The 26848-nt window shown below is 38.8% G+C and overlaps 1 protein-coding gene across 2 annotated transcripts in view; it reads right to left on the bottom strand.

The window, feature by feature from the left end:
• LOC149821483 (coronatine-insensitive protein 1-like) overlaps positions 1-15346 on the bottom strand; it is a 63830-nt gene extending 48484 nt beyond the window's left edge. Inside the window, exons 1-3 of one of the 2 annotated variants that reach the window (XM_089983110.1) lie at positions 14592-15346; positions 14350-14472; positions 13758-14269 (exon numbers count right to left, since the gene is read on the bottom strand). In XM_089983110.1, coding sequence (XP_089839236.1) covers positions 13758-14242 — 485 coding nt within the window. In that variant the 5' untranslated portion in view covers positions 14243-14269; positions 14350-14472; positions 14592-15346. Of the gene's footprint in view, positions 1-13757; positions 14473-14591 lie in introns of those variants that run through there. The other variant, XM_089983111.1, reaches the window with a different exon arrangement.
• Positions 15347-26848: the final 11502 nt, after the last annotated feature.

Below are 26848 nucleotides of genomic sequence, written 5' to 3'. Positions count from 1 at the left end.
TTGAAAAGAGCTCTGTATGGACTCAAACAAGCACCAAGAGCGTGGTATGAAAGACTACGAAATTTTCTAGAACAATCTGGTTTTTCCATTGGTCGGGTAGACTCCACTTTATTTATTAAACATTTTAATTCAGATATTCTTATTGTGCAAATTTATGTTGATGGCATAATATTTGGTTCTACTAATGATTCTCTCTGTAAAGAATTTGCTAAAGCTATGCAGGAAGAGTTTGAAATGAGCTTGATGGGCGAATTAAACTACTTCCTTGGACTTCAAATAAAGCAAACTGAAGAAGGAATCTTCATCAATCCGGCTAAGTATACAAAAGAACTTCTCAAGAGATTTGGGATGGACTCATCTAAATCAAGAAGGAATCCTATGAGTACAACTACTTCTCTTGATAAAGATGAAAATGGTAAAAGTGTAGATATTAAGCTCTACAGAGGTATGATCGGATCTCTATTATACTTAACTGCTAGTCGACCTGATATTATGTTTAGTGTTTGTATGTGTGCAAGATTTCAAGTTAATCCAAAGGAATCTCATTTAACTGCAGTAAAACAAATTCTTCGTTATTTGAAAGATATTTCATATTTCGGTTTGTTTTACCCAAAATCATCTTCCTTTGATTTAGTTTCATATAGTGATGCAGATTTTGCAGGAAGTAAATCTGATCGCAAGAGTACTAGTGGAACTTGTCATTTCTTAGGAAATTCCTTAGTCTCTTGGTTTAGTAAAAAGCAAAATTCAGTATCACTCTCAACAGCTGAAGTAGAATATATAGCGGCTAGTTTAGCATGTTCACAAGTACTTTGGATGAAACAGACCTTAAAAGATTTTGGTTTGAATTACTCCACAACAACTATTTATTGTGATAACACTAGTCTATAAACCTTTCGAAAAATCCTATTCAGCACTCAAGAACTAAGCATATTGAAGTTAGACATCATTTTTTAAGAGATCATGTGTTAAAAGGAGATATTTCGTTAAATTTTATTCTCACTAAAGAACAACATGCCGATATCTTCACTAAACCTCTTAAAAATGAATATTTTATGAGAATTAGGAGAGAACTAGGTATTTGCTCGTTTTTGGATTTATAAAAATGCTGATTTTTGAACAAAATCTCAAAATCGCACTATATTAGTCGACCGATAAAATTCTAGTCGACTGGTGTTTTTATATTTTGGAATGTATCGCACCATATTAGTCGACCGATATATTTCTAGTCGACTGATGATATTTTTAGAATAAGTCGCACTTTTTTAGTCAACCGATAAAGTTTTAGTCGACTAAATTTTTTAAAAAAATTTAAGTGAAGGGACCCGACACCCCTTGGACTTGTTTTAAAACCCGTTTTTTTTTTAAAACATAAGAGGCATCGTTTCACTTCGTACCTTTTCGTTTTTTAAAAAAAAAAAAAACGAAACCCTTAAACCAAAAACCCCTCTTTCTCTCTTGCCTCTCTCTCTCTCTCTTCCGAAAAACCCTCGGAGTGTTGTTCGACTCCATCATCGCCGGGATTTTCTTACCGTAACAGGGAGACGCCGGAATCTTGTGGCCGTAATCTTCAAACGCCGGAATCCTCTTGTAGTGACTGACGCATCTTCAAAAATACGCCGAAACTCTCTTGCCGTGACAGTGCATTGCCGGAATCCCCTTTTGGCCGACCTCTCCTCACCGTCTGCCACCGCATCGTCCTTTGTTTTTGAACGCCGGAAAGCTTTTTCCCCTTGCCGGACGTTATTTGGAAGCTGACATTTTGGTAACCATGCCTCGCACGAAGTCTGCATCTGCAAAAGGTTTAGGTTCTCCTCCTCCTACACCTACTTCAAGACATGGTTTTTCACTAAGATTACTTCGCAACCCTCTTCTCTATGACACTTTTGGATCAATTTCTGCACTACCTATTTTACCAGGCCGAAATGTTCTATTTCACTTGTTTTCTCGTTACAAAATAAGAGAATTATTTCCTGGTATTTCATATCTTTTTTATGCTTGTGCAGATACCCTTCACTATCCTTTTCTTATTCACTTGTTTTACACAAATTTACAAATGAATCATGAAACTGGAGTTTTGTCTTCTCTTGTTCGTGATGTTGAAATCGAGTTTGATTCGAAATTGCTTGGAGAAATTCTTGAAATTCCACCTTCAAACACTCTTTTCAACACTATTGAATTGAATGATGAAAGAGTTTTTGAACAAATTCTTCTTCCAGAAGCACCTCACTGCCCTCCTTTTAAAAATACTAATCTTCAAACTCGTGCACGCATTGCTGGACGAATCCTTGCCCACAATGTTCTACCAAAAACTGGTTCTTTTGATTATTATTCCACAGATCTATCTACGGCTCTTTATGTTTTATTTGGAAATATTTCTGTCAACTGGGCCAATGTATATTTTACAAACTTGTGGAAACAAAAACCATTTCTTCCTTATGGTTGTCTTTTAACCCGTATTTTTAGACATTTTAAAGTACCTTTAACAAATGAAAAGTACATTGAGCAAAAAGAGTTCTTTGATCAAACAATTTTTAAAAGAATGAAAATTAAATATCTGCCTCCCTTAAATGTTGATCAAACTGAACCATCTGATCCTAATGAACCATCTATTTCTGAACCTTCACCTTCTGCGACACCTTCATCTCATGCAAACAGAAAGAAATTTTCGACAAATCAAGACCATGATGAAGTTATGCAGAGACTGGAAGCTTTGGAGCTGCATCAACACACCTTTCGTGAAGATGGGACTCAACAACTTGCTTCAATTCAGAAGGATGTAACTGCCATTAAGGATTTGCTAAACTCTCTTTTCTGATCTTTGATCTTTGAAAAACATACTTTATGGGTTGTAATATTTTAAACTTATCTCTATTTCTACTTATGCTATTTTTTCCCTTACTCTTTTTTATTCTGACAAAGGGGGAGAAAAAGATGGAGCATTACTTTGAAATTGCAAGGAGATCTTGAGAAAAAGATGATAGCAATTACATTACAGGAGATCTTGCATAAGAAATGCAAAATTAAGAGAAAAAGAAAGCTTTGAATGAATGTATTTCTAAATGCATGAAGAAATGATGAATGGAAATACAAACCAATCAATATGTGATATATGTGCTTTAAATGTGCTAACTTTTAATGTTTTGCAGCATATTGATAGGGGGAGTAAAATCTCCATCTATGCATCTAAATGCTTTATCTTTGATTAAGTTTGTCATCATCAAAAAGGGGGAGATTGTTACGACAATGAAGTCATACATGATACTTCAAGTACAAGGTTTTGATGATGAGCAAGTGGAATCAACTGCATTTCAGCTAAGGCTATGAAGAAATTGAAGAATTCGGTGAAGAATCCTTGAAGACTAGTGTGCAAATGTTTAATTCATTAAAAGTCTTAGATTCTTGTAAGAGCCTTACTTAGAGTGCATATTTAGGTTGCATTTCACCTTAAGTCTTTAGAAAAACTTTTCTAAAAGAAACTCTTTTGAAAATCTTTTTAGAAAACTCTTTTCTTAAATTTTCATGTTTATTAGTCGACCAATAGACTTATCAGTCGACTAATCCTTTCGCGCCATATTTTCTAAAAAATCATTCTTGTCATATTAGTCGACCGAAGTTTTTATCAGTCGACTGGACAGAATGTCTGTTTTCTGGAAAATTAGCAGCAGTCGACTAATGGTTTTATCAGTCGACTGAACAGAACATGGGTTTTCTGAAAAATTTAGCAGCAGTCGACTAATGCTTTTTATCAGTCGACCGAACAGAATGTTTGTTTTTCAGAAGATTTTAGCAGCAGTCGACTAAAAGGTTTTTCAGTCTACTGATGATATTATCAGTCGACTAACTTTTCTCCAGTCAACTAAGTTTCAAAAGTTCAGATTTTCAAACGGCTCGATTAACAGATCAGTCGACCGACGATAATTGTCAGTCTACTAATAACTAACTATTAGTCGACTAACTGATGTTTCAGTCGACTAATTTTGCCGTTTTCCTGAAACTTCAAAAAGGCGTGTCTTTTTGTTTTTCAAACGTTTTGATCGTTCGAAATGGACCGTTTTGACACTCTTTCATACTCTCAACGTATGGAATCTTTTAACTATAAATATGAGTGCATTTTACACTCAAAAACAACAATTCAATCGATTTGAATCTTGCTTTTCACTCCTATTCATTCAAGTATTTGTTTTCTCACTCACGTGATATTTTCACTTCAGTTTTTCACTCAAATCACTTTGACAGATAGTGAATTCGTGAGTACAGTGTTTCAACAACCTCAAAAGCCAATTACATCTCATTTGCATTCAAAAGGAAGGCTCATAGGTTGTATTGTAAGTTCTTATTTCTTTTCTGTAAAAAGAAGGACTCATTGGTGTAAAGGAGTTGTTTGCTTTCAGTGGGATTGTTACTGAAAGTGGGACCGGTTATAGTTTGTGTGATCTTGTAGTTTACAAGGTTGATAGTGGAAAATCTCAAACGGGTTTTGATTGGGGACTGGATGTAGGTCAGGTTTGACCGAACCAAGATAAAATCTTGTGTTCTTTGTGTGTTTGCTTTGAGATTTGCAAAATCATTCAATATTCCGCAGAAAGTTTTAAAAGCACTATTCACCCCCCCTCTAGTGCTCGTTGTCTCGATCCTAGTGCACTTTCAGTTATTGCCTGATGAATCTTGTCGCCACCCTTAGACAAACCTTGTAGGGTGTGCGGGTGCACGTACCACATTTTGCCCCTTTATGGAAAAGGTGTGAAATTGTGTACAAGCACTAAAAGTTTGAGAGGAGGTGTTTCCTTGTGCAGGGCTGACTCATCGAGAATGAATTTCTGATTATAAAGCTTGGGAGCTAGTTATGCGTTGCTAGATGCAACTAAGTGTATCCCGAGTCGGTTACTCGAAAGAAATGATTGGATCCACAGCGATTCCAGGGTTTGTCTGAGACTTCTTGTTTCTTAGTATTTGAGCATGCCAAGTATATTACTGATTTTATGAAATACTGTAATGGGTTATCCATCGATAAACCCACAAATTTGCTATCGTAACCGGACCTTAAGACAGGTACGGTACAAATAGTAAGAGAGGTCAGTGAGTACCTCGAGGTGGGCAATCAACACTTTATTGATATAAATGAAATAATGTCGGCCTCCACAGGCCAAATGCTCAAAGAGCAATACATGTCATGTATGAACTAAAAGAATCACAAGACATTAAATGTTGCCCTCTCATCATAGTCATACCTGAAAAAGGTGGACCCGATCCATTGATTGTGTACAGCCATGGACACATATCCATAGTCATGTATTATAACCCACTTAAACTATCGGGTCTGGATACACCAGACCCGGATCCACATCATTGTGTTGTAACATTATAAAACATCCTTTAGGTCACGATTTTAAGTAATGAGAAAAACAGAAAGCGTAACAGCTGAAAGAAGACTTGCGTTTCTTCTTCGTCTCCCTCTCTCTTCCTCTCTCTCTTTTCTCTACAGGTGAAAAACTTTCATGGTATCAGAGCATAGATCCGACTGAGGCTGAGAAGGATTCCGACAAGAGCGAGATCGGAAAATCGAGGTTCTTCCTTTTCCCTTTCTTTTCTCCTTTGTTCTTCCCCATTTCCTCCCCTCTTTCTGAAATCTACTGTGTACCCACATCTCACATTTTTTTTTCTTGTGTTCTTCCCCATTTCCTCCCCTCCTTCTGAAATTTACTGTGTACCCACACCTCACGTGGGTTTCTTCCCTTGGTGAAACCGTGATCCACGTGACCTCTATTCACGTGGGTTTCATTTTTTTTTTGTGAATCTGTGATTCACGTTTACGTAAACACAAACACCCACAGTATCTCCTTAATTTCTTTTCTTGATCAGCCCTACCTAATCCCCTCTAAGTCTGTCTTTGCATTATCGATTTTTTTTTACTGCTATACTGTGAAACTTATCCTTTGATTATCGATTTCTATTCTTATCAAAAAAAAAAAGGAGTTCCTTTAACGTGTGAAGGCATCCTTCATCTCATCAATCTCAGTTTCTGGACTGCACAGAAAAGGTTCAGAAACCGAGTTCCCTGCATCCGACAGCCTGCGATTCCAAAAAAAAAAAGGCTGAACTTTTTATGAACACTCTGGTCAACATTCTCGTTGTTTCTTTTCAAATGGACCCTTATCACTCTCAATCAAATCTTTCTTCAAGCTTCCTCAACCAACTCGTGTCTGAAAAGTTGAATACCTTCAATTTCTTGATTTGGAAGAGACAAATCATTCCTTTTATAAGGAGTCAAGGTCTCTTAGGTCACCTGGACGAAACCACTCTTGTTCCACCAGAATTTGTCCCGAGAGAAGAGAAAGATGATCAAGGGGTGAGTTCGATCGTGTACGTCAAAAATGTAGAATTTCTCAATTGGGAAAGGAAAGATCAATCAATTGTTGCATACACCACCTCAACCCTGTCTCAAGAAGTTCTAGTTGCCATTCCCGACAATTGTACAGCGCTACAACTCTGGGAGCGACTGGTTCAGACGTATTCGCAGGTTTCTCAAGCAAGGATGGTTTTCCTTAAAAGGGAATTTCAGTTGTTAAGAAAAGAATCCATGACCATCATGGAATATTTGAACAAGATAAAGACCATCACAGATCAGCTTGAAGTTATAGGATGTGCCGTAAGCGACAACGACATGGTGCAGCAAACTCTGAGTCGATTGGGATCTGACTACAATATGATAGTCACTTCACTATTGTGCCTTCCTGCTCTTCCTTCCTTCGATGCGTTACGGGCGAAATTGATTCAGTATGAAATGACTCTGAAGGGATTCTCTGAAGAAACTCACATCCACACAAATTCTCAAGAAGTTTTTGCCACAGGAGTGACTTATGGTAGAGGAGGAGGACGAGGAGTACAAGGGCGAAATGGATACGGAGGACGTGGTTTGCTTCCCACTCCAAATATGTTTGTCCATGCGCAGGGATCAAGATCCGTCCCCACTTGCTTCTTTTGTAACAAAAAGGGGCATATCAAGGCGAATTGTTGGCACAATCCAGAGAATAAAGGAAAAGGCCCACAGACAGAAATGAAAAGAAAGTTCACAAACACCAGAGATAGTGGAGACATCAAAGATCTACTAATATCTGCCTTGTCAGAGTTGAAATTGAAACAGAGTGATGAAGGCACTTGGTTTGTTGACTCAGGAGCAACGACTCATGTGACAGGTGATGCAGGTAAGATTTCTAATCCTATTCCTTATTTTGGAAAAAATAAGATTGTTACTGGAGATGAATCCCACCATCCTGTTACTCATGTTGGAAAAACTGTCATTCCCATGTCACATTCCACTCTTACTCTTTCTGATGTTCTTCATGCTCCTGACATTAAGAAAAACATCCTCTCTGTTTCCAAGCTTATTGATGATAATAATGTTTCAGTTGAATTTACTCCCTTCCCTGTGCAAGTCAAGGACCTACGCACGAGGGAAACATTCGCTGAAGGAAAAAGACGAGGCAATATGTATGTCTTTGAAGAAGCTCCATGTCATGTTGTTTGCCCTGCTCATCTGAATTCAAAGCCTTCGTTAGAGTTGTGTTCATCTTCTTCTGCCAGTGTTTTTAGTATTTCTGAATGTAATAAGCCGTTCTTATGGCATAGTCGGTTAGGACATTGTGGGAGTCATTTCATTAAGAAACTTGTTTCTAATAATCTCATTCCAAAAGAAAGTCTTAATGGGAATGAGAGCAGTCATAAGTGTTCCAGTTATCTTTCATGTAAGAGTCATGTATTGCCTTTCCATTCCATTAATAAGAGAGCTTCAAAACCTTTTGAGATTATTTGTTCTGATGTATGGGGACCCGCCCCAATTGTCTCTGGATCTGGGAGCAGATACTATCTAATCTTTGTTGATAGTTATTCTCGATACACTTGGATATATTTCATAAAGAATAAGTCGGAAGTCTTCTCTTTGTTTCAAAATTTTCTTTCCTTGGTCAAAAATCAATTTTCTGAGTCCATTCAATTTTTCCAATGTGATGGAGGTGAGGAATTCTCATCCCGTGATTTTGTTTCTTTTCTTCGAAATAATGGAATAGGAAGAAGGGTGTCCTGCCCCCACACCCCTCAACAAAATGGGATTGCTGAACGAAAACATAGAAATATTGTTGAAAGTGCCATGAGTATGCTTCATGACAGTCATCTCCCTATCAACCTATGGACAGAAGCCTTTCATTCTGCCGTTCATGTGATAAATAGGCTGCCCATGGTTGTTCTGGAAAATAAGTCCCCTTATCACTGTCTTTTTGGAGCTCATCCTAGTTATCATGATTTGCGTGTCTTTGGTTGTGTTTGCTATGTGCATATTGATCAGTCCCTGAGAAACAAGTTTCAGGACAAAGCCCAGAAATGTAGGTTTGTGGGATATGCAGATGACTACAAAGGATATAGGTGTTATGATTCCATCAACAAACGTATCAGAATCTCACGAAATGTTGTTTTTGATGAACAAAAATTTGATGACGGAGCTGATGCAACGAATATGCCAACTGAAGTTTACTATCCGTGGTTGAGTTCAGAACTTTTTGTTGATTCCAACGAAGCATGCTCCTCAGATTGTGTACAACAAGAAGAAGAGAGTTTTGAAGACACTGGGACGTCGGGATCACAGAATACAGAAGTACCAGGCAGATACAAAGGCATTGTCTATTCTAGACAAAGACCGACGGCATCAAGTCATTCAGATCATGTCTCAGACGGCAATCCAACTCATTCTCGTACTCTTGAGGTCAGAAAATCAAACCGCATACGACATCCCATTGACAGGTGGGTCAGCTATAACAACTTCTCATTGGATTTTCAACTCTTCTTAACTGCTCTCAATAAGGAAGAAGAGCCCACTATGTACTACCAGGCAGCCACTTCTACCAAGTGGGTAGAAGCCATGAATGATGAAATGCAAGCCTTGCATGAATGTAGAACCTGGGAAGTTGTTCCCAAACCACTTGACAAAAATGTTATTGGATGTAAATGGGTCTACAAAATAAAGCACAAGCCAGATGGAACTATTGAACGGTACAAGGCAAGGCTTGTGGCAAAAGGATTCACTCAAGAAGCAGGACAAGTCTATGATGAGACTTTTAGTCCAGTTGTAAGAATGGGAACAATCCGAATTATTATTTCCCTGGCTGTTGAACATGGATGGAAGTTGAGTCAGCTTGATGTAAAAAATGCATTCTTACATGGGGACTCAAAAGAGGAAGTATACATGGAGCAACCCCCTGGGTATCAAAAACAAAATTGTAAAACTCATGTGTGCAGGTTAAAAAGAGCTATCTATGGTCTGAAGCAAGCATCTCGCTCATGGTTTGATAACTTCTCGCTAGAGATTCAGAAACATGGATTTTCACGTTCCATGCTGGACCACTCATTATTTATCTTTAGAAGTCAGACTGTGAGCACTCTGTTATTAATTTATGTCGATGATATTGTCATCACAGGAAACTCTGCGACCCACATCCAAGAAGTAAAAGATTTACTAGGTCAGAGGTTCAAAATGAAGGATCTTGGAGTTCTACGTTACTTTCTTGGCGTAGAAGTTGATAACCAGGCTCATGGCTTGACACTCACTCAGCACAAATACACCGTAGACGTTCTCAGCAAGGCAGGCATGCAAGACTGCAAACCTCTGGGAACTCTAAGTGTGCTTCATCAAAAACTTAGCTCTCAGGATGGAGATCTGTGTGATGACCCCACCAGGTATCGAAGCATAATAGGAATGTTACAATACCTCACATTCACCAGACCTGATATTGTTTATTCAGTCAATCAAGTGTCTCAATTTATGCATGCGCCACGTACTGGACATATGGAAGCGGTCAAGAGGATCCTTAGATATCTGAAAGGGACTATTGGAGATGGATTGATATATTCACCACAGTCATATGGCAAAGATGAGCACAGACTCACTGTATATTGTGATGCAGACTAGGCAGGAGATCCTGATGAACGAAGATCTACATCAGGATATTGCATCTTCATCGGAAAAAATTTAGTCTCTTAGAGCAGTAGAAAACAAAAGGCCATCGCTAGATCAAGCACTGAGGCTGAGTATAGATCTATGGCTGCTGCTACTGCTGAAGTCACATGGATCAGGCACCTACTAACCGAAGTAGGAGAAAAGATTTCCCATACTACTTTGCTATGTGACAACCAAAGTGCTATCAACATGTCATTCAATCCAATACATCATAGTCGTGCCAAGCACATTGAGATCGATCAACACTTTGTGAGACAGAAGGTTGAAGAAAAAGAGATTGAACCTGAGTTCGTCAATACTGAGAGACAAGTTGCAGATCTATTTACCAAAGGGTTAACAAAGGATCGTTTTTGGATGCTTAAAGGCAAGTTGTTCATGGTCCAAAACCATGATCAACTTGAGGGGGGGTGAAAAAGGTGGACCCGATCCATGGATTGTGTACAGCCATGGACACATATCCATAGTCATGTATTATAACCCACTTAAACTATCGGGTCTGGATACACCAGACCCGGATCCACATCATTGTGTTGTAACATTATAAAACATCCTTTAGGTCACGATTTTAAGTAATGAGAAAAACAGAAAGCGTAACAGCTGAAAGAAGACTTGTGTTTCTTCTTCGTCTCCCTCTCTCTTCCTCTCTCTCTCTTCTCTACAGGTGAAAAACTTTCAGTACCTCTAGGTAGGTATGACCGTACTTTTGGACAAGTATGTCCCATGTGTGTTACGATGTTTGGATGATGAGGTTGTAGCAACCTCGAAGCGTGCATTAAGCACAATGCTGAGATCACATAAATGGTGACAACTCGCCTTCACAAGAAAGATGCTCAAGTGGGCCTAATAGACCAGACCATGTAGAATGGGGCGGCAGTTAAGAAACCCCCATCGCGCCCATTCGACCTTAATGGTTCATCAAGGGAGAGGATGGATGGTACAAAAACTCTGATGGACAGGTTGTTAACAACCACCCCACGGGCAAAAGACTCGGCTTCCCCAGTCATCGGAGTTAGGAGAATTGGGATTACCATAAATTATCCTAGGTGGTAACTCCCAGGTACTTCTGCAGAAGTTGGATGCATCCATGTGCCACGAATGCCTTTGGGGATTTACTCTCTTGGTCACTGACCTTCCCCTTAGGAGCGGACTCAGTCAGTCATCCGGGTTAAAGAAAACACCTGACATAATAAACCCCCGGATCGGACTCGGTTGTTAGTACGTTTCACGTCTGTGCGTACCCACAGGCCAGTTAATATCAGAACTTAAAGAATATCTTTTTAAATAGTTGTAGATGATTGAGACTTACACTGCTTGAAATGTTTCAAACAATAGCTCTTTACATATGTTACACTTGTTAAAATAGATTACAATTGTATTTGTTGTTTTAATATAATAAACTGTTTATCTCATGAATGTCCTGCTTTATTTTATTCTACTTATTTATTCGTGCACCTACTGGTTTGTTATGAAACTAACCCATTTCATGGGCAAGTGATGAGAGGACTTCATAGGTGGCCGATGGCGTGGTGCATCATGGCTCAAGATTTCTCTTTCTTATGCTAGCGTCTTGGCTCTGAGTTTTGGAGTTTTCTTTAGATTATTGGACATTGGGAAAATGCTCATTTTGTAATAAACTGCAGATTTATTAATGATCTATTGTTTTATTTCCTCAATTCCTCTAAGCAGTGGTTCATGTGAAATGATGGTTTTTCAGAATTTGTTAACTTGTGCTCCTTTCTAAATGTCTTCTGTTGTCGCTTTTAAAAGTGAAAACTTTAAATCTTTGAAAGGTTTTTCGATAATGTTTTCGAAATCACAAGTTGAAATTTTGGGGCGTTACATTGTGCACCTACCAGTTTTTCGTGAAACTGACTCATTTATGGGCAAGTGGTGTACAGGTGATACAGCTTGCGATGACGTGATAAGATCAAAATGAAACTATTTTTCTTACGTTTCGCTCCTAAGGACATCTCGGTAAATTTGGTATAAAGTGTCTTTCAAAAATTCTCTTTTAAATAAACCTTGAGTTACTAAAGCTGTTATACTAAACTTGTTTTTTGTTTCAATAAATATAATGAGTTGCAAATCTGATGTACAAATTCTCAATTATTGAAACGGCATTATGAAACCATTTGATTTCAATGGTTATGCGAAATTTGACAAAAGAAAGTTTGCGTTGTAATGCGCCCAAGGTCCATTGACTTGTTTTGAAAAATATCATTTTTTGCTTAATTACTATTTAAACTCTGATAACCATATGATTTCAAAAGCTTTCTAAATTATTCTAAAAGTTACAAGTCTTGGATTTTTGGGGCGTTACACTATAAGAAAGAAGAATGCTCCAAGACCTCATGATATAAGAAACATCCATGTCCACCTATTGAGGCTAGATTTACTCAAAAAAAAACATAAGCAATGATATATTGATCAATTGGACTCATTGATGTTGAATGAGCGTTCACACCAAAGATTTTATACACAGGATAGTTGCTATCCTGCTAAGGAATCCCCTAGTTAGAACTCATAGGGGGGAGGTTGTTTTGACCAAATCTAACATCATGGATGTGTTCAGCATGCTCAAAATAGTAGAAATCAACTCTTGAATCATAGTTTTTGGACATAAAAACATGTTTTTTTCAGGCTTGAAATTTTGGTACATTGTAGGCTGTTGATTTTTCTACCCTCATAAATTCTGACATATATGTCAAAAGAACATGATCAAAAGGTCAGTTTCTACTAAACTTAATAAGTAGATCATGTCTGGAAGGTCAGATATGTAAAAATTACAAAACATAATAAGTAGATCATGTCTGGAAGGTCAGATATGTAAAAATCTGAAAATATTTGGAAATATTGCATTTTTTCACTGGGGGTTCCTTACCCACGAGGGTAATCAATATATAAATATATATATATATATATATATATTGACTACGCTCGTGGGTAACGAGCCCACACGAGTTGAGCACCCCACCTTCAGGCTTGGATCAGGCAACCTTAAAGAGAAGCTTGCAGCTTGGCCTGTCAAGCTCAATTCAAAAGCGAAAACAAGCTTTTGACAAGTTGAGCAGAATAGAATCACAATCCGCTTGTGTCAATTCCAAGCCCTAATTGTGATTCTAAGTTAAAATGATCTTTCAACAATTTTAAATAACTGGATGTCATGAATTAAAACCAGGCATATATATATATCGGTTGGCTACATCTTGGCAAGGCATAATCTCAGGAAAGTTATATTTTTTGTGATTAGTCTATCGACACTTGAAAATTGGAAAATATGACAAAATAATACTAGATAAGAAAAGAATAGGTTTTAGCAACTCTTTTGCAAAAATTGTAAATATAAGACAAAAGGGTTTTTAAAATATAAAAAAGATAACAAAGAAGGAAAATTCATGCTCAGAATATAGAGAAGAAAATAAGAAAAAAGTAAGAAGCTGATAATATCATCATATTATCTTGCGATAATTTTTAAATGTCAGCTAGTTTGAAAATATCATGATAACTAACCGATTTAATCACTTGTTTCCAATAATCTCAAAACATAGGCTATGTGTTCATTGCTAAAACTAAATTCCAGTCAATGAAAGTGAGAATCAATTCCATGAATCAAGCATATCAAAGAAAAAAAAAACCGAGTGTGCTTTCAACACCCCAAAAAGGCAACTACTTCCTCCAAACAACTGTCAAATGAGAAACCACAAGAAGGCTTAAAAGGAACAAAGCCCGATCATCAGAAACTGAGAATCACCTGCACGAACGAGCTACTTGTAATAGCCCATCCGTCGAAAACCCCGAGCACTTATCCAGCTTAAGCGCCTGAAGCATATGCCCACGGCCTCGAACCAGCACCTCAATATCCTCATCCATCACTATCATCCGCCTGAAATGGAGAAACTTCAGGCAGGGAAATGCATGCGAGATCTCTCTAATCCAAGGCCCCGCGTATCCGCCCCAATTCTCCGGTATCAAATTGAACATCGACGCGCGAGGCTTCCCCTTCAGTCTCAGGGACTCCAGATTTGAGAACCGGTCCCGGAGCCTAGCCGGCGTGGTCGAGTAACACAGAGCAATGGTGACATGCTTCCTTGTCTCGCGGTCGATATCATACCACTTCTTACAGACGAGAGAGATCGCACTCCTGTCGTGAGGATCATCCACGTACGGAATCACCCAGTGCAAATCCACATCCGATGTGTCAAAGCTTGGCGTTTGGCCCAAATTACGGCGATTCATCTTCAGAACCTCCTCTTCTCCTGTAATCTGAACCAGACAATACGGAACTTCAAACTTCTCGGCGCGAAGAAAGGGAAAAAAAAGTAAACCTAAAGCGAGCTGGAAACCTATCCGAATACTTCAACGAGCACAAAACCGAACTACTTTCAAAGCCTTCGTGCTATTTAGCACCAGAAGAGAAATCGAAGTAATTTCCAACCTCCCTCCTTATTGTACGAATGGACGAAACCCTAGAGGAAAAAGAAATCACCAAACTATCGATCAGAAGAAGAGTAAAAGGTAAAATCCTTCGAGTCTCAGACGATGCACAGCCCAAAAAAACTTTCAAAATGAAAACGCAAACACTTACCAACTCCATTACTAGTGTCATCCCCCAGCCTTCCGGATTTCCAAATCCCGCTAGCTCTCCTCCTCTAAAACCACCCCCGTTCCAACTCAAAACACTTCAGACACCGCCAGATCACGTCTACCCTCACCGAGAAAACTCACTCATTTCCACAACGAACCTCCAAAAACCGATCGTCTCCGCTCCTCACTTCAGTCCAGCTCCCACAGGAGCAACAAAATTGCCACAAACTTCACCGTTTCTCGCGCCTCTACGAAGGGCGAGAGCAGCACGGATCCTTCGTATCCTCCTCCGCCGGCGACCTCGACGTCGTCTCTCTCCCGAACCGCCCGTACTTCCGACGATCCGCCACCACTTCTCACACGAGTCCAGAACCGCCGGAGCAACAAAATTGCCACAAGCTCCACTGTTTCTCAACCTCCAAACCTTACTAAAACTCCTCTCCGGGCGTCCTACTGAGCGTCGAGAGTTCCTTCCTTCTCCGTAGAGAGCACGACCGTACCGCCCGTTCCTCCGCCTCTACTCCCTCGTCTTCAACACACCCACTGTAGAGAGAGATCAAACCTGCAGCTGCTCCCCGCCCTACCGATCGAACCTTAAATCCCCAGATCCAACCGTCGCCTTTAAGATGAACGTTCCAAATTAAATAATCGAAAAGCCTGGAAACTAAAACCAGGGGAAGAAGCAACCACACAAGGCGATGAGTGCGAAAATCAGCGACGAGGGATCGACGTTCCCCGACCTCTCTCCTCCCCCACAAATACAATCACAGGAAAAATAGCAAATAATAATAATAAATATGCAATTATCGCATTAAAATAAATGCCCCTACTTCGTGTCCACTAGACAACCGCCCTTTTTAAATAAACCCCAAAACTGTTGATTCCTATTGGTGTTTTATTATTGATTAGCAATAAGTTTAGAGATTAATGTGAAAATTTCCGTTCCCCCTACTTGGTTTCCTTCTGGTAACTTCTGGAACCCCCTTCATCGTTTGGTGACTGTCATGTATGTAAACCATTTACTTTCATTGATTAGATTACTTGTTTAATCTCTTTGTATGTAAGGGTGGCAAAACCTGACCCGACCCGCCAACCCGCCTCTTAGGCGGGTTTGGGTTTGGAAAAAACCAACCCGTTTAATAAACGAGTTGACCCGCCTAACCCGTTTACTAGACTCGCTGTTTTTTTGTGAAATTTTCATTAAGAATAATATACAAGGGGACACGACACCATAGCATGTTAAAGTGTTCCTGTTGCAAGGTCAAAGCTGAGCTGAGCTGAGCCTACTTTGTATGATGGGCTAAAAAAAAACATGTTTTAACAAGCAAAGGAAGGCCCCAAAGGGGTTTGGCACAGCTGCGGTATAAGTTCAAATCTTATGGGCGTCACCCCCTTACGCAAGCCAAAGATTGACGAGGCAGAGGGTAAGCCCACAGAGTTTAAAGTTGCCAAGACAGTGACCATAAGTACGGTAAGCAGAGCCAGTGCTGCTACTAGGAGTGATTTCTTTGTGTAAATATCAAATAAAATACAAAGGCTTGGCGGGTCGGGTCAGATTTTGCCACACCTAGTTAGGGATACAAACGGCTTGGATCTGGAACAAATAAAATACAAAGGGATTGGGATTGGGATCGGAACCAAAATTTGCAAAATCAAAAATTTAAATTGAAAAAAAAAAAAGGAAACAAATAAAATACATGTTTTTTTACCCAAAGAAATAGACGTTAAAATCAAAATCACAAATTTGTTTTTTTTCAAACGAGAAAGCTGGGGATAGGCAGATCCCTACCAGTTATACAACCATACCATTTGGGGTTCGAACTTGCAACATCCCAACACAAGGTGACATGCACAAACTGCGGAGCCCTCCGTTGGTAAAATCACAACATTTTTGCTAAAAACAATAATATCATGATATTTTGAAAAAAAAATGAAACTGTGGCTGTTTAAAGTTGAAACCAAAATGTTGCTTCTTCTTTTTTTGCAATTATTTCACATCCATTTCTAAGCCAAAGAGTAGGGCTGTCGTCAATTAACCAAAATTTATCTGATATCCAACAGAATTCCATTTAATTGCATTTGGTAAGCCAAAAAAAAATATCCAATTACAATGCTAATATGGTTTTGACGGATATCCGAATACGAATTCCATTTTGACGGATTCCATTTAATTGAGACTAATTGCATTCGAATTTTTGCTACCAAATCCAACAAATATCCAAATTTGACGTATATCCGAATACATTTACATGTAAAAAAGAGTCTGTTATGAGCTTGTCACCATCCAAATCTGAAAATATCCAAATTAGCCAACATTCAATTAATCAAATACGGTATAGAATTTATCAGATCCGGGTCCGAATCGTTTACATCCCCACGAATGTAGATTTTTACTGGATGAGGCATTTGGTGTGATCATGGATTCCTTCAATCCGATATGAGGTTTGTTGAATTAAGAGAAAAGTAATGGGGGGGTGTGTGACGTAAATTGCTCCCAAGTTGTATTTCTTGTGGTTATCATTTCCTGTTTTCGGTTCCGGGTCGTGGCCCACCTGCTAACTGTCAGGTATTGCGACAGCTGCACTCCACCTATGATTCGAAGACACGATGAGTGAGTACGGACAGCAAAGTTTTGGATTCTTGAGGTGCCCAGTGATGAAATGACTAGATTACCATCTTCAACGGAACTTAGGGGTGGCAATAGGGTCGGCGGGTTGGCGGGTCAGCATACCTCAACATGAACCCAACCCGTTTATTAAACGGGTCGTCTGTGGCAAACACAAACCCGACCCATTTATTAAACGGATTACCCGACATGACACGGTTAATCTGTTTAATAAACGGATCGGGTCGGGTAAACGGGTTGGCAGGTTAGCGGGTGAGGTCTGGTAAACGGGTTGACCCACACACCTAACCCGTTTATTAAACGGGTCAGCCGGGTTGGCGGGTTGGCATACCCCTAACACGAACCTGACCCGTTTAATAAACGGGTTAGCTGGGTCGACCCGTTTATGACACAAACTCATTTAAGCCAAACCCAAACCCGGCTAAGAAGCGGATCGTGTCAGATTTTGACACCCCTAAACGGAACAGAAATGGGGATATTTGTCAGTGCGAAACGGAATTGGTCCTTTTTTGGAAAATAATTTGTTTTTATAAAATAAGATGACTGTACTGTAGCTTAGTAAAATTAAGCTTCACCTGATGCCAAAGGGATAACTCTCTCAGGTGTCAACTACTGGTTAGGAAACTGTACTTTGAAAATGATACTTGAGGGAAAGTTGCTTCCCAGATGATTTTTAAATGTTATTATGTGGGTTTCATCACATATTATTAAAATACTTGTGTCAAAACCCAGTTCCTATTCAAGGGTAAGCATCCACTTACAATCAAACATAATAATAATAATAATAATAATAATAATGTTGTATGCATAACGTAATGCAATGTTTCAACTTGTCCCATTTTCAGGATTAGTGGGGGTCCTCTTGCTTATGCCTTGCCTTAGGGTGTCAGGGTCGGTTTACCTGGACCCAAACCGAACCAAACCCTATAGATTATGGGTAAGGTGATAAATAAGAAGCCAGGGTCCAGACCCAAAGGTCCAATTAATACATGGATCCGGGGTATAGTTTGTGAAATTTTATAACAGACCCAAATCTGACCCGAGTTCCAATTAAGATCTGCAAATTTTCAATGTCAAAACAATTAAAAATATGGTTTTACCGGGTATGGTTCGAGTATAGTTTATGTAGTTCTTTTCGGGTCCAGGTATGATTTTTCTAATAGTGAACCCAATTAGACTCAGGTCTGGACCCGATACCATACTCAAAAATCGGATCTGGTTCCACCTGGGTCCAAACCCAACTTGTTGACACCCCTACTTGCCATGAGTGGAAACCAATGCAACTTTGAATTTTCTTATAGAAATTAATGCATTTTTCTTTTTGACATAGGGTGTGTTTGATTGCCGCACATCTTAGATCCCAAGTGATCTAAGAGTGCGAAAATCTCAGATCTCTAGTTCACAACATCTATTGAGGATCTCAAAACTCATGAGGATGTGAGATCTTTAGTTTGAAAAAAAACCAAGGATCTGGTACCAAATTCTATGTTTGACAAACTGGACAAAAGTCAGATTGAGGATGGTGTGCAATGTAATTGCATAGTTTTAGTGTGCTGCTGCACCTGGGGCATGTTTGGTTAGATCACAAGAGATTCACTTTCTCATTTGAATGAGAGAGTTGAATCTCATATTGTCACAAATCTCTCAGCCAAACATGAGATTGTGGGCTCACATGATTTTTGAATCTCATGTGATTTGAAATCATTTCAACCCGTGAGATTTGAAATCACACTAACGTTCACGGGTTCTACCGAAAGCTGAAGGTGAACGTTGTGAAACCTTTCAACGTTTAGCTTGACGTTCTTCTCCTCTCCCTCTCTTTCTTAAGGAGGAAGTGTTGGCGAATCCTGTAAAACAAACAGTGACAGGAAGCGTACCTAAATTGGCCATAGTGCGCGTAGAAAATTCGGCGTTCTCCTCAGTCAGTTGACGCCCACAATGAGCCCAGGCCTTAGGTCGACGATGAGCAGGACCTTGTTCCGCTGTATCCGAATGCATAACTGAATTTTGCAGGCTAAATGCTATGAATGTCTCATCATCCTCATAGCCCCTAACCCCTTATGTAATGGGAGATTAGGCAGTTACGTGAATGTGGTTTTCTCTACATTCATGTAACTCCCACCCACTATCCCCATTGTGTGGCCACTAACGTGACCCACTACTGAGTGTCAAACAGGGTCACACTTGTGGGTTGGACCCATAACCGATAATGTCCAACATTCTCCCACTTGACCCATTGACACCAAAAGTGTACTAAATCGAGGTGTATATCGTTATCTCGATTTAATTCTTCATGTGGGTTCACATGCCACCCTTTATCACAAGGATGAATCATATGAGTCATGAATATGAACACCCCTTTATGAAATGTCATATATTCATGTACTATGTTACAATTCACCTTCAGTGCTTAGGCATATAAAAAATTATTACCTTTATGAATAGGTTGGTCTCTCACCTATTCTATTGGTCCTTTAATATTGTTATTCTGCTATTCTCTCTAACCCATATGAGAGATTCTTTATACAAAATCAACAATATCACAAAACCTTAGAGAATCATAACATAAACACAAATGTGGTCACATAATGTATTGTCATACATAAGAAGGAATCAAAAAGACCCATCCCCTTTACATGTTGGGAATACAATTCCGGTGCTAGCCCTTTAGTAAGGGTATCTGCAGTCATTTCTTTCGTCCCAATTGTATTAATACATATCAGATGATTCTCAGTCATTTCTTTAACAACAAAATATTTTAACTCCATGTGTCGACACGATGTTGAGCTTTTGTTGTTATTTGAAAAGGATACAACTGCTTCATTGTCACAAAAGATCTTTAGTGGTCTTTCAATAGAGTCCACTATACCAAGACCCATAATGAAGTTTCTTATCCAAATGGCCTGTGATGAAGTCTCGTATAAAGCAATAAATTCCCCTCCATGGTATGAGCAGCAGTGGTAGACTGCTTTTCATTTCTCCATGAGACAACACCACCTGCTAGAAGGAAAATGTATTCAGTAGTGGATTTTCTACTGTCAATACACCCTCCTAAGTCCGCATCAGAGTATCCAACGACCTCTAGGTGGTCAGCTTTCCTGTAGGTCAACATATAGTCTTTCGTTCCTTGTAAATAACGCACGACCTTCTTCGCTGCCTTCCAGTGCGCAATGCCTGAATTTGACTGATATCTACCAAGCATTCCCACAACAAATGTTATATCAGGTCGAGTGCAGGTCTGCGCAAACTGTAAACTCCCAACTGCCGAAGCATATGGGATAACATCCATCTGAGTCTTCGCAATATCATCCTGAGGACAGTCCTTTAAGTTCAATTTATCCCCTTTCACTATAGGTGCCGAACAAAGAGAACAATTCTCCATCCCATATCTTTTAAGAACCTTAAGGATATAGAATTTCTGAGAGAGGCCAAGGACACCCTTAGTTCTGTTACTACAGATCTCGATTTCAAGGATATAAGTGGCCTCACCCATGTCTTTCATATCGAAATGAGAGGAAAGAAAATCTTTTGTTTCATGTAAAAGACTCAAATCATTAGTTGCAAGAAGAATATTGTCAACATATAAAACTAAAATTATGAACTTACTCCCACCAGTCTTAATGTAAAATACACTGATCAACAATGTTTTCAGTGAATCCAAAGTTCATTATTACCTGATTGAACTTCTTATACCACTGGCGGGAGGCATGTTTAAGTCCATAAATTGACTTATTCAATTTGCAAACTAAGTTATTTGAGTCATCTATACTGAAACCAGGAGGTTGTTGCATGTATACCTCCTCATCCAGATCTCCATTCAGGAATGCAGCTTTTACATCCATCTGATGCAGCTCTAAATCAAAATGAGCTACGAGGGTCATGATTATCCTCAATTATTCCTTAGTTGAGACAGGAGAAAAAGTCTCATTATAATCAATGCCCTCTATCTGTCTGAAACCTTTTGCAACAAGCCTAGCCTTGTACATCTCCACATGACCTTTAGAGTCTGTTTTGGTTTTATAAACCCATTTACAACCAACAGGTCTAACTCCATCAGGTCGAGGTACAAGATCCCACACTTGTTTCTTTGCCATAGAGTCAAGCTCTTCTTTCATGGCATTAATCCAATGTGTTGATCTTTCACTTTCAATGGCTTCTGCAAATGTTAATGGATCTTCATCAATGTCTATGAAATCATTTGACTCTTGTAAATACAACACATAGTCCGAATGGATAGCAGATTTCCTAATTCTGATGGACCTCCATACATGTGCTACAGGTGGTTGAAAGTGAGTCTTTGTATCCTGTTGTTGTTGTATATCCTCATCAACAACCGGATCTATTTGGGATTGATGTTTATTGACTAAACTTTCTCTTACATTACTCGAAGGAACAATGATAGAGAAAATCGGGTCTTTATCCTTAGCAGGTGTGAAACCTGAATCCTGCATTTTCTCAAAATCAATATTTTGAGACGCAACTATCCCAACAGAACCATTTTCGAGAAATCTTGTTTTATCTATTTCCACTATCTGTGGTGTATAAGATGAACAATAAAACCTAAAGTCTTTCGATCTTTCTGGATAACCAATAAAGAAACGACTAGTTGTCCTAGGATCAAAAGCTTTTATATGTGGGTTATACAATTTAGCTTCTGTTGGACATCCCCATATGTGCATATATGATAAAGAAGGTTTTCTACATGTCCATAACTCGTAAGGAGTCTTTTGAACAACCTTCGTAAGAACCTTATTCAGAATATGCACTGCTGTCTTAAGAGCTTTACCCCACAAGATTAAAGGGAGGTTTGAGTGATTCAACATCGCTCGAACCATTTCTTTAAGCGTACGGTTTCTCCTTTCAACTACACCATTCTGGTAAGCACTATCAGGCATGGTATGCTAAAGTATAATGCCTTCCTCTTTTAGAAATTGCGCTAATGGATCTTCCTTTTGTCCCATCTCAGTGAAACGACCATAATATTTGCCACCTCTATCAGACCTGACAACCTTAATAACTTCATCGGTTTGTTTCTCTACTTCTTTCTTGAAGTCCTTAAAAACCTGAAAGACCTCTGATTTTTCAGATAATAAGTAGGGATACATATACCGTGAGTAATCATCTATAAAGGTGACAAAATATTTTTCACCCGCATAACACGGTGAAAAAGGGCCGCAAACATCAATATGCACTATTTCTAACTTTTCATTGCTATGTTTGACATCTTTCTTATACGTGTTAGACTGCTTAGCCTTTATGCAGTCAACACATGGCTCTATATTCGTAAAATCAAGGGATCCAAGGATTCTCTCTTTCACGAGTCTTTGGACTCTCTCTTTTAAGATATGTCCTAACCTCTAATGACAAAGCAAATAGGATTGATCATCCTTTAGGCCACGTTTATTGTCAATCATTGTGTTCTCAATGAAATGAGATTCCCGAATTTGGAATTTGGTTCTTAATCGATACAAACCATCACACATATATGCAGAACCTATATTCATTAAATTTTTCATAATAATAAGTTCAGATTTTTCAAATTTAAATACAAAGTCAAACTTATCAAGTTTTGAAATTGAAATTATGTTCCGACTATAAGATGGCAGGTAAAATGCATCGACCAAATCCAATATAAATCCTGACTCCAACACAATTCTGCAGGTCCCAACGCTCTTGACATGGGAACACATCTTATTTAATGAGAAGATGCTTCTTTCATGTTCCATTGGTTCCCTTTTGTTCAGAAATGCCTGCAAAGAGTTGGCAATGTGCACCGTGACACCAGAATCAATCCACCAACTATGCAATAGAACATGAATTAGATTGCACTCATGAGAAACAAATGACTTATTACATTTATTTTCGAGTAACTTCTTGTACTTCAAACAGTCCACCTTCTTATGCCCCTTCTTTTTGCAGAAGAAACACTTTATAGAAGGGCCTCCTAACTGGGATTTAGCTTTCGCCTAAGAGTTTGAACTCTCCTTAGTGGCTCTCTTCTGATTCTTCCTTTTGAATGAACTTTTCTTTGGCCTCGACCTCTGTTTATCCTTATGAGAGGCCATATGTGCACTTGACACCCACTCACCCTTCAATCTCTCCTCTTCTTCAACACACTTGGCCAAGAGGTTATTAAAAGACCACTCATCATTATGTGTGTTGTAGGAGATTTTAAAGGGTCCATACTCAGTAGGTAAGGAGGTTAAGATCAGATGGACTAAGAAAAAGATGGCGAACTTCATGTCATTCAGTTGAGTCGCAATATTCCTCATTTCCAAATGTGTTGTCGGATGTGACTGTCACCAACATATTTCATAGACACTAATTTGGACATGAGCGTACCGGCCCTTGCCTTATTAGAAGTGACGAACTGAGCCTCAATGGCTCCCAAAAATTCATTCACAGTCCAACAATGAGGAATGACGCCTCGAATATTCTTAGTCACCCGAGATTGCAAAAGAATTAGGCTAAGTCTGTTTGAGCGCTCCCACTTCTCAGAGGCAACCTTCTGATCGACTGTACTCTACTATATAAGAGCGGGAGGTTTATCAATTCTAAGGGCCAAATCTAAAACCATATAGCTTAAAGTGAATAATACAATTTCTTTCCAATCAGAAAAATTCGATCAGTCTAAAATGGGGATATTAGTAGAACCGTCGATAAGGAAGGAACCTGATAAAACAAGGAACAAAAAAGGGAATGACATTTATATTATTGCTCAGACGAGACTTGTGTTGAAAAGGTAAAAGTGAGACCCTTTATTTTCACATTTTCTGAGACAAGTATAGTTGAGCTATTATCGTTTCACTTTGGTGAAAATGATAATACTCATAGCTGCTCCGTCTCTTCAATTCTCAAGGAATTGACTTCAATTGGTGACTAGTAGATCATGTAATCAGAGGCAATTCAGCATTGTACCTTTGGGAACGAACATGCTTCATGGGCTGGAATACACATCTACTATCACACCCTGTGTAAATTTGGAACACAACGGCCTACCTTTGGGTAGAATCGATGTTTCATAAATTCACACACAATCATAATTATGAATCTTAATACGGTCCAAAGAATCCTTAATTAACATGACTCAGATCACTTTGGTGATTACAAGAAGCGGTCAAACAAGATCTTTTACCGAAAATCCTATTCGAATTATGGAGCACGCCCATGCACATATTTTAATGCATGTATATTCATGACATAATATAAGTTCATGCTTCAACTAATACACATAAACTAATTGTCATGAATTTAGTTATAATTCATGCTTAAAACAAACAAAGCAACAAGAATTAGGAGAGAGGAAAAATCAGCAGGTAAATTGATTGTTTGACTGCGAATTAGCAACAGATTAAACAACAAAATGCACCAAGGGATAGAGAAGGAAAATAGAGTAAACAAAGAAGAGAAGGGATGGGGGACAAGCTATCAATTACCTTCAGAATCCAAAATCAAATCAATGCCAAATCAGTGGAAATCATTCTCCATGTTAAGAAGAGTAACCAAAAACCCGGCACAAACAGGCAATAAATTACCATGGACGTATAATGTTCTGCTGCAACATTTGACCCCAATTTACACTAGTGGCCTTAAGGAGAGCTTCCTTTCTCCACACGGAGAGATCTTAACCATGATTCAGGTCCAGATAAGAAAAAAAAGGAGGATATAATGTACCACACTGCAAGTTTAGATTTCAAAGTTCTCTCGCATCAATTTTCAAAAGGATCAAGAGAAACCATTGTTTGCCACAATCTCAAGTTGCTACAGTCAAAAGCACCCAAGCTGGAGTATCCGTGATTCAGACCTGCTCTGAGTGGCATATCTGTAGCCACCATCATCTTTTTTACCAGGTGTGAACACCCCAAATTTTCCAAAAAATTTAAAAATTCCCCTTTTTGCCCTTAGGCCCGTTCTTTGAATAAACTGGGTCAATTTCTGATCAAATTTCCATTCATTTCTCGGATTCACTGGAATCCAGACTCAAATTTTCACTTTTGATCCAAATCGGATATCTAGATCCAATTCTGATCCTGGATATCTTATTCTTCAAAAAATCAAAAAAATAAAAAAAAATCAATTCTTTGGATTTTCTCAGATGTTTTATCTGGATCTGATCTTAATACGAGATCCAAACCCAATATTTTATGAAAATCTTGGATCTAGATCCATTATGAGGTTCATTTTCTAAAATAAATCCTGCATTTTTCATAAAAACCTTGTTTTAGAAAAATCTTAAAGTTTAAAGCAAAATTTTTGTAAAAATACTTCAAAACCTTGTCTGAATCCCATCTTTTGAAAATCCTTAGGTTTTTCTTCATATTTTCCTTGTGATTTTAGGATTTTTCTTAAAAAAAAAAGAATAAATAAAAATAAAAAAACTTCAAAAATCTATAGTGCAAACCCTTCTTTTGAAAAGCCTTGCAAATGTGAAAATTTCCCTTTTGAAATTCTGGAAACGTAAAGACCCCCTTTTCTGAAAAAAACCTCATAAAAATAACCACCTTTTTGAAAAACCTTAAAAATTAACCCTTTTTTTAAAAAAAAAACAGCAATGGCTTTCCGTTACGAAAGCATCTCTCTCTCTCTCTCTCTCTCTCTCTCTCTCTCTCTCTCTCGATCGGGGGCTCTCTCTTTCTCTCTCTCTCGTTCGCTCGATCGATCATCAGCCTACCTTCCTTCTCCTCTCCCGCTCATCTCCAACTGCCATCCTTCCAGATTCTTCCTCTTCCTCTTTAAAAAGGGCACGCCGGGGAAGCTATCGACATCGCCTCTTCACCTCTGCATTATCCTTCTTCTTCCTCCTTCTCTGTCCCTTTCTCCTTCTTCTTCTTATTTTCCTGGTTTTCCCCCCAAGCAATCGAAGATTAAATATCACACATGAGTGCTACGGTGGTCAGCCCTTGCAGCTTTATACAGAAGCGCCTCTTCCCTCCCAATCGGAGTATAGGCCGCGATCACAAAGGACATCAAAGGATCAACTCTATCCTTCTACCATCAGATCTTCCATCAAATTACGGTAGGTAACACCCTTTTTCTTCCCTTTATTTTAATTTTCTTATTTCTTTTATGTTTTCTTATCATAGCGCTTTTAATTCTTCATTATTTTTCTTTCCCTTTATCTCACTTTCCCGGTTTTTCTTTGTTTTCTTCCATTTATTTTAATTATTTCCACTGAAGCATCCCTGTAACATCGGCTTGCTCATTAGCAAAACCGATTTACAGATACGCAATATCAATGGGATGAGAGATCCCAACATTTGCCATCGTCTGAGCTATATCTCGATTAAAAACTCCCTGCGAATGGCTAGTTACTGTGTTGTCATTGGCTGCAATACAATGTTCGTCTACCTCTCAAATTTTTGCCAAATAGTCATGGGTCCTGTTGCATTATTATTTGATTGATTGCCCTGATATCACCAATGATGGCAATAAATCGCTTACATCAACGATGTACCACAACACTTAGCCATCTGCTCCATCCTGCGCGAAATCGATATTTCCTTTTGATAGGTTTTACTTTTATAACTTTGTTTTGATTTCCAGCTTCATCGGATATGGTTGAGCACTCACTTTTTGCTTGTGCATTCCCCTTTCATATTACTAGTGATTTCGATTGGTCTTGTTGTGGTTGT

Source organism: Nuphar pumila, chromosome 12 (genome assembly GCF_984573655.1).
Source record: "Nuphar pumila chromosome 12, dmNupPumi1.hap1.1, whole genome shotgun sequence".
NCBI classification, from domain to species: domain Eukaryota; kingdom Viridiplantae; phylum Streptophyta; class Magnoliopsida; order Nymphaeales; family Nymphaeaceae; genus Nuphar; species Nuphar pumila.
Note: the sequence above shows the minus strand (reverse complement) of the source record. Positions and strands in the feature narration are given on the sequence as shown.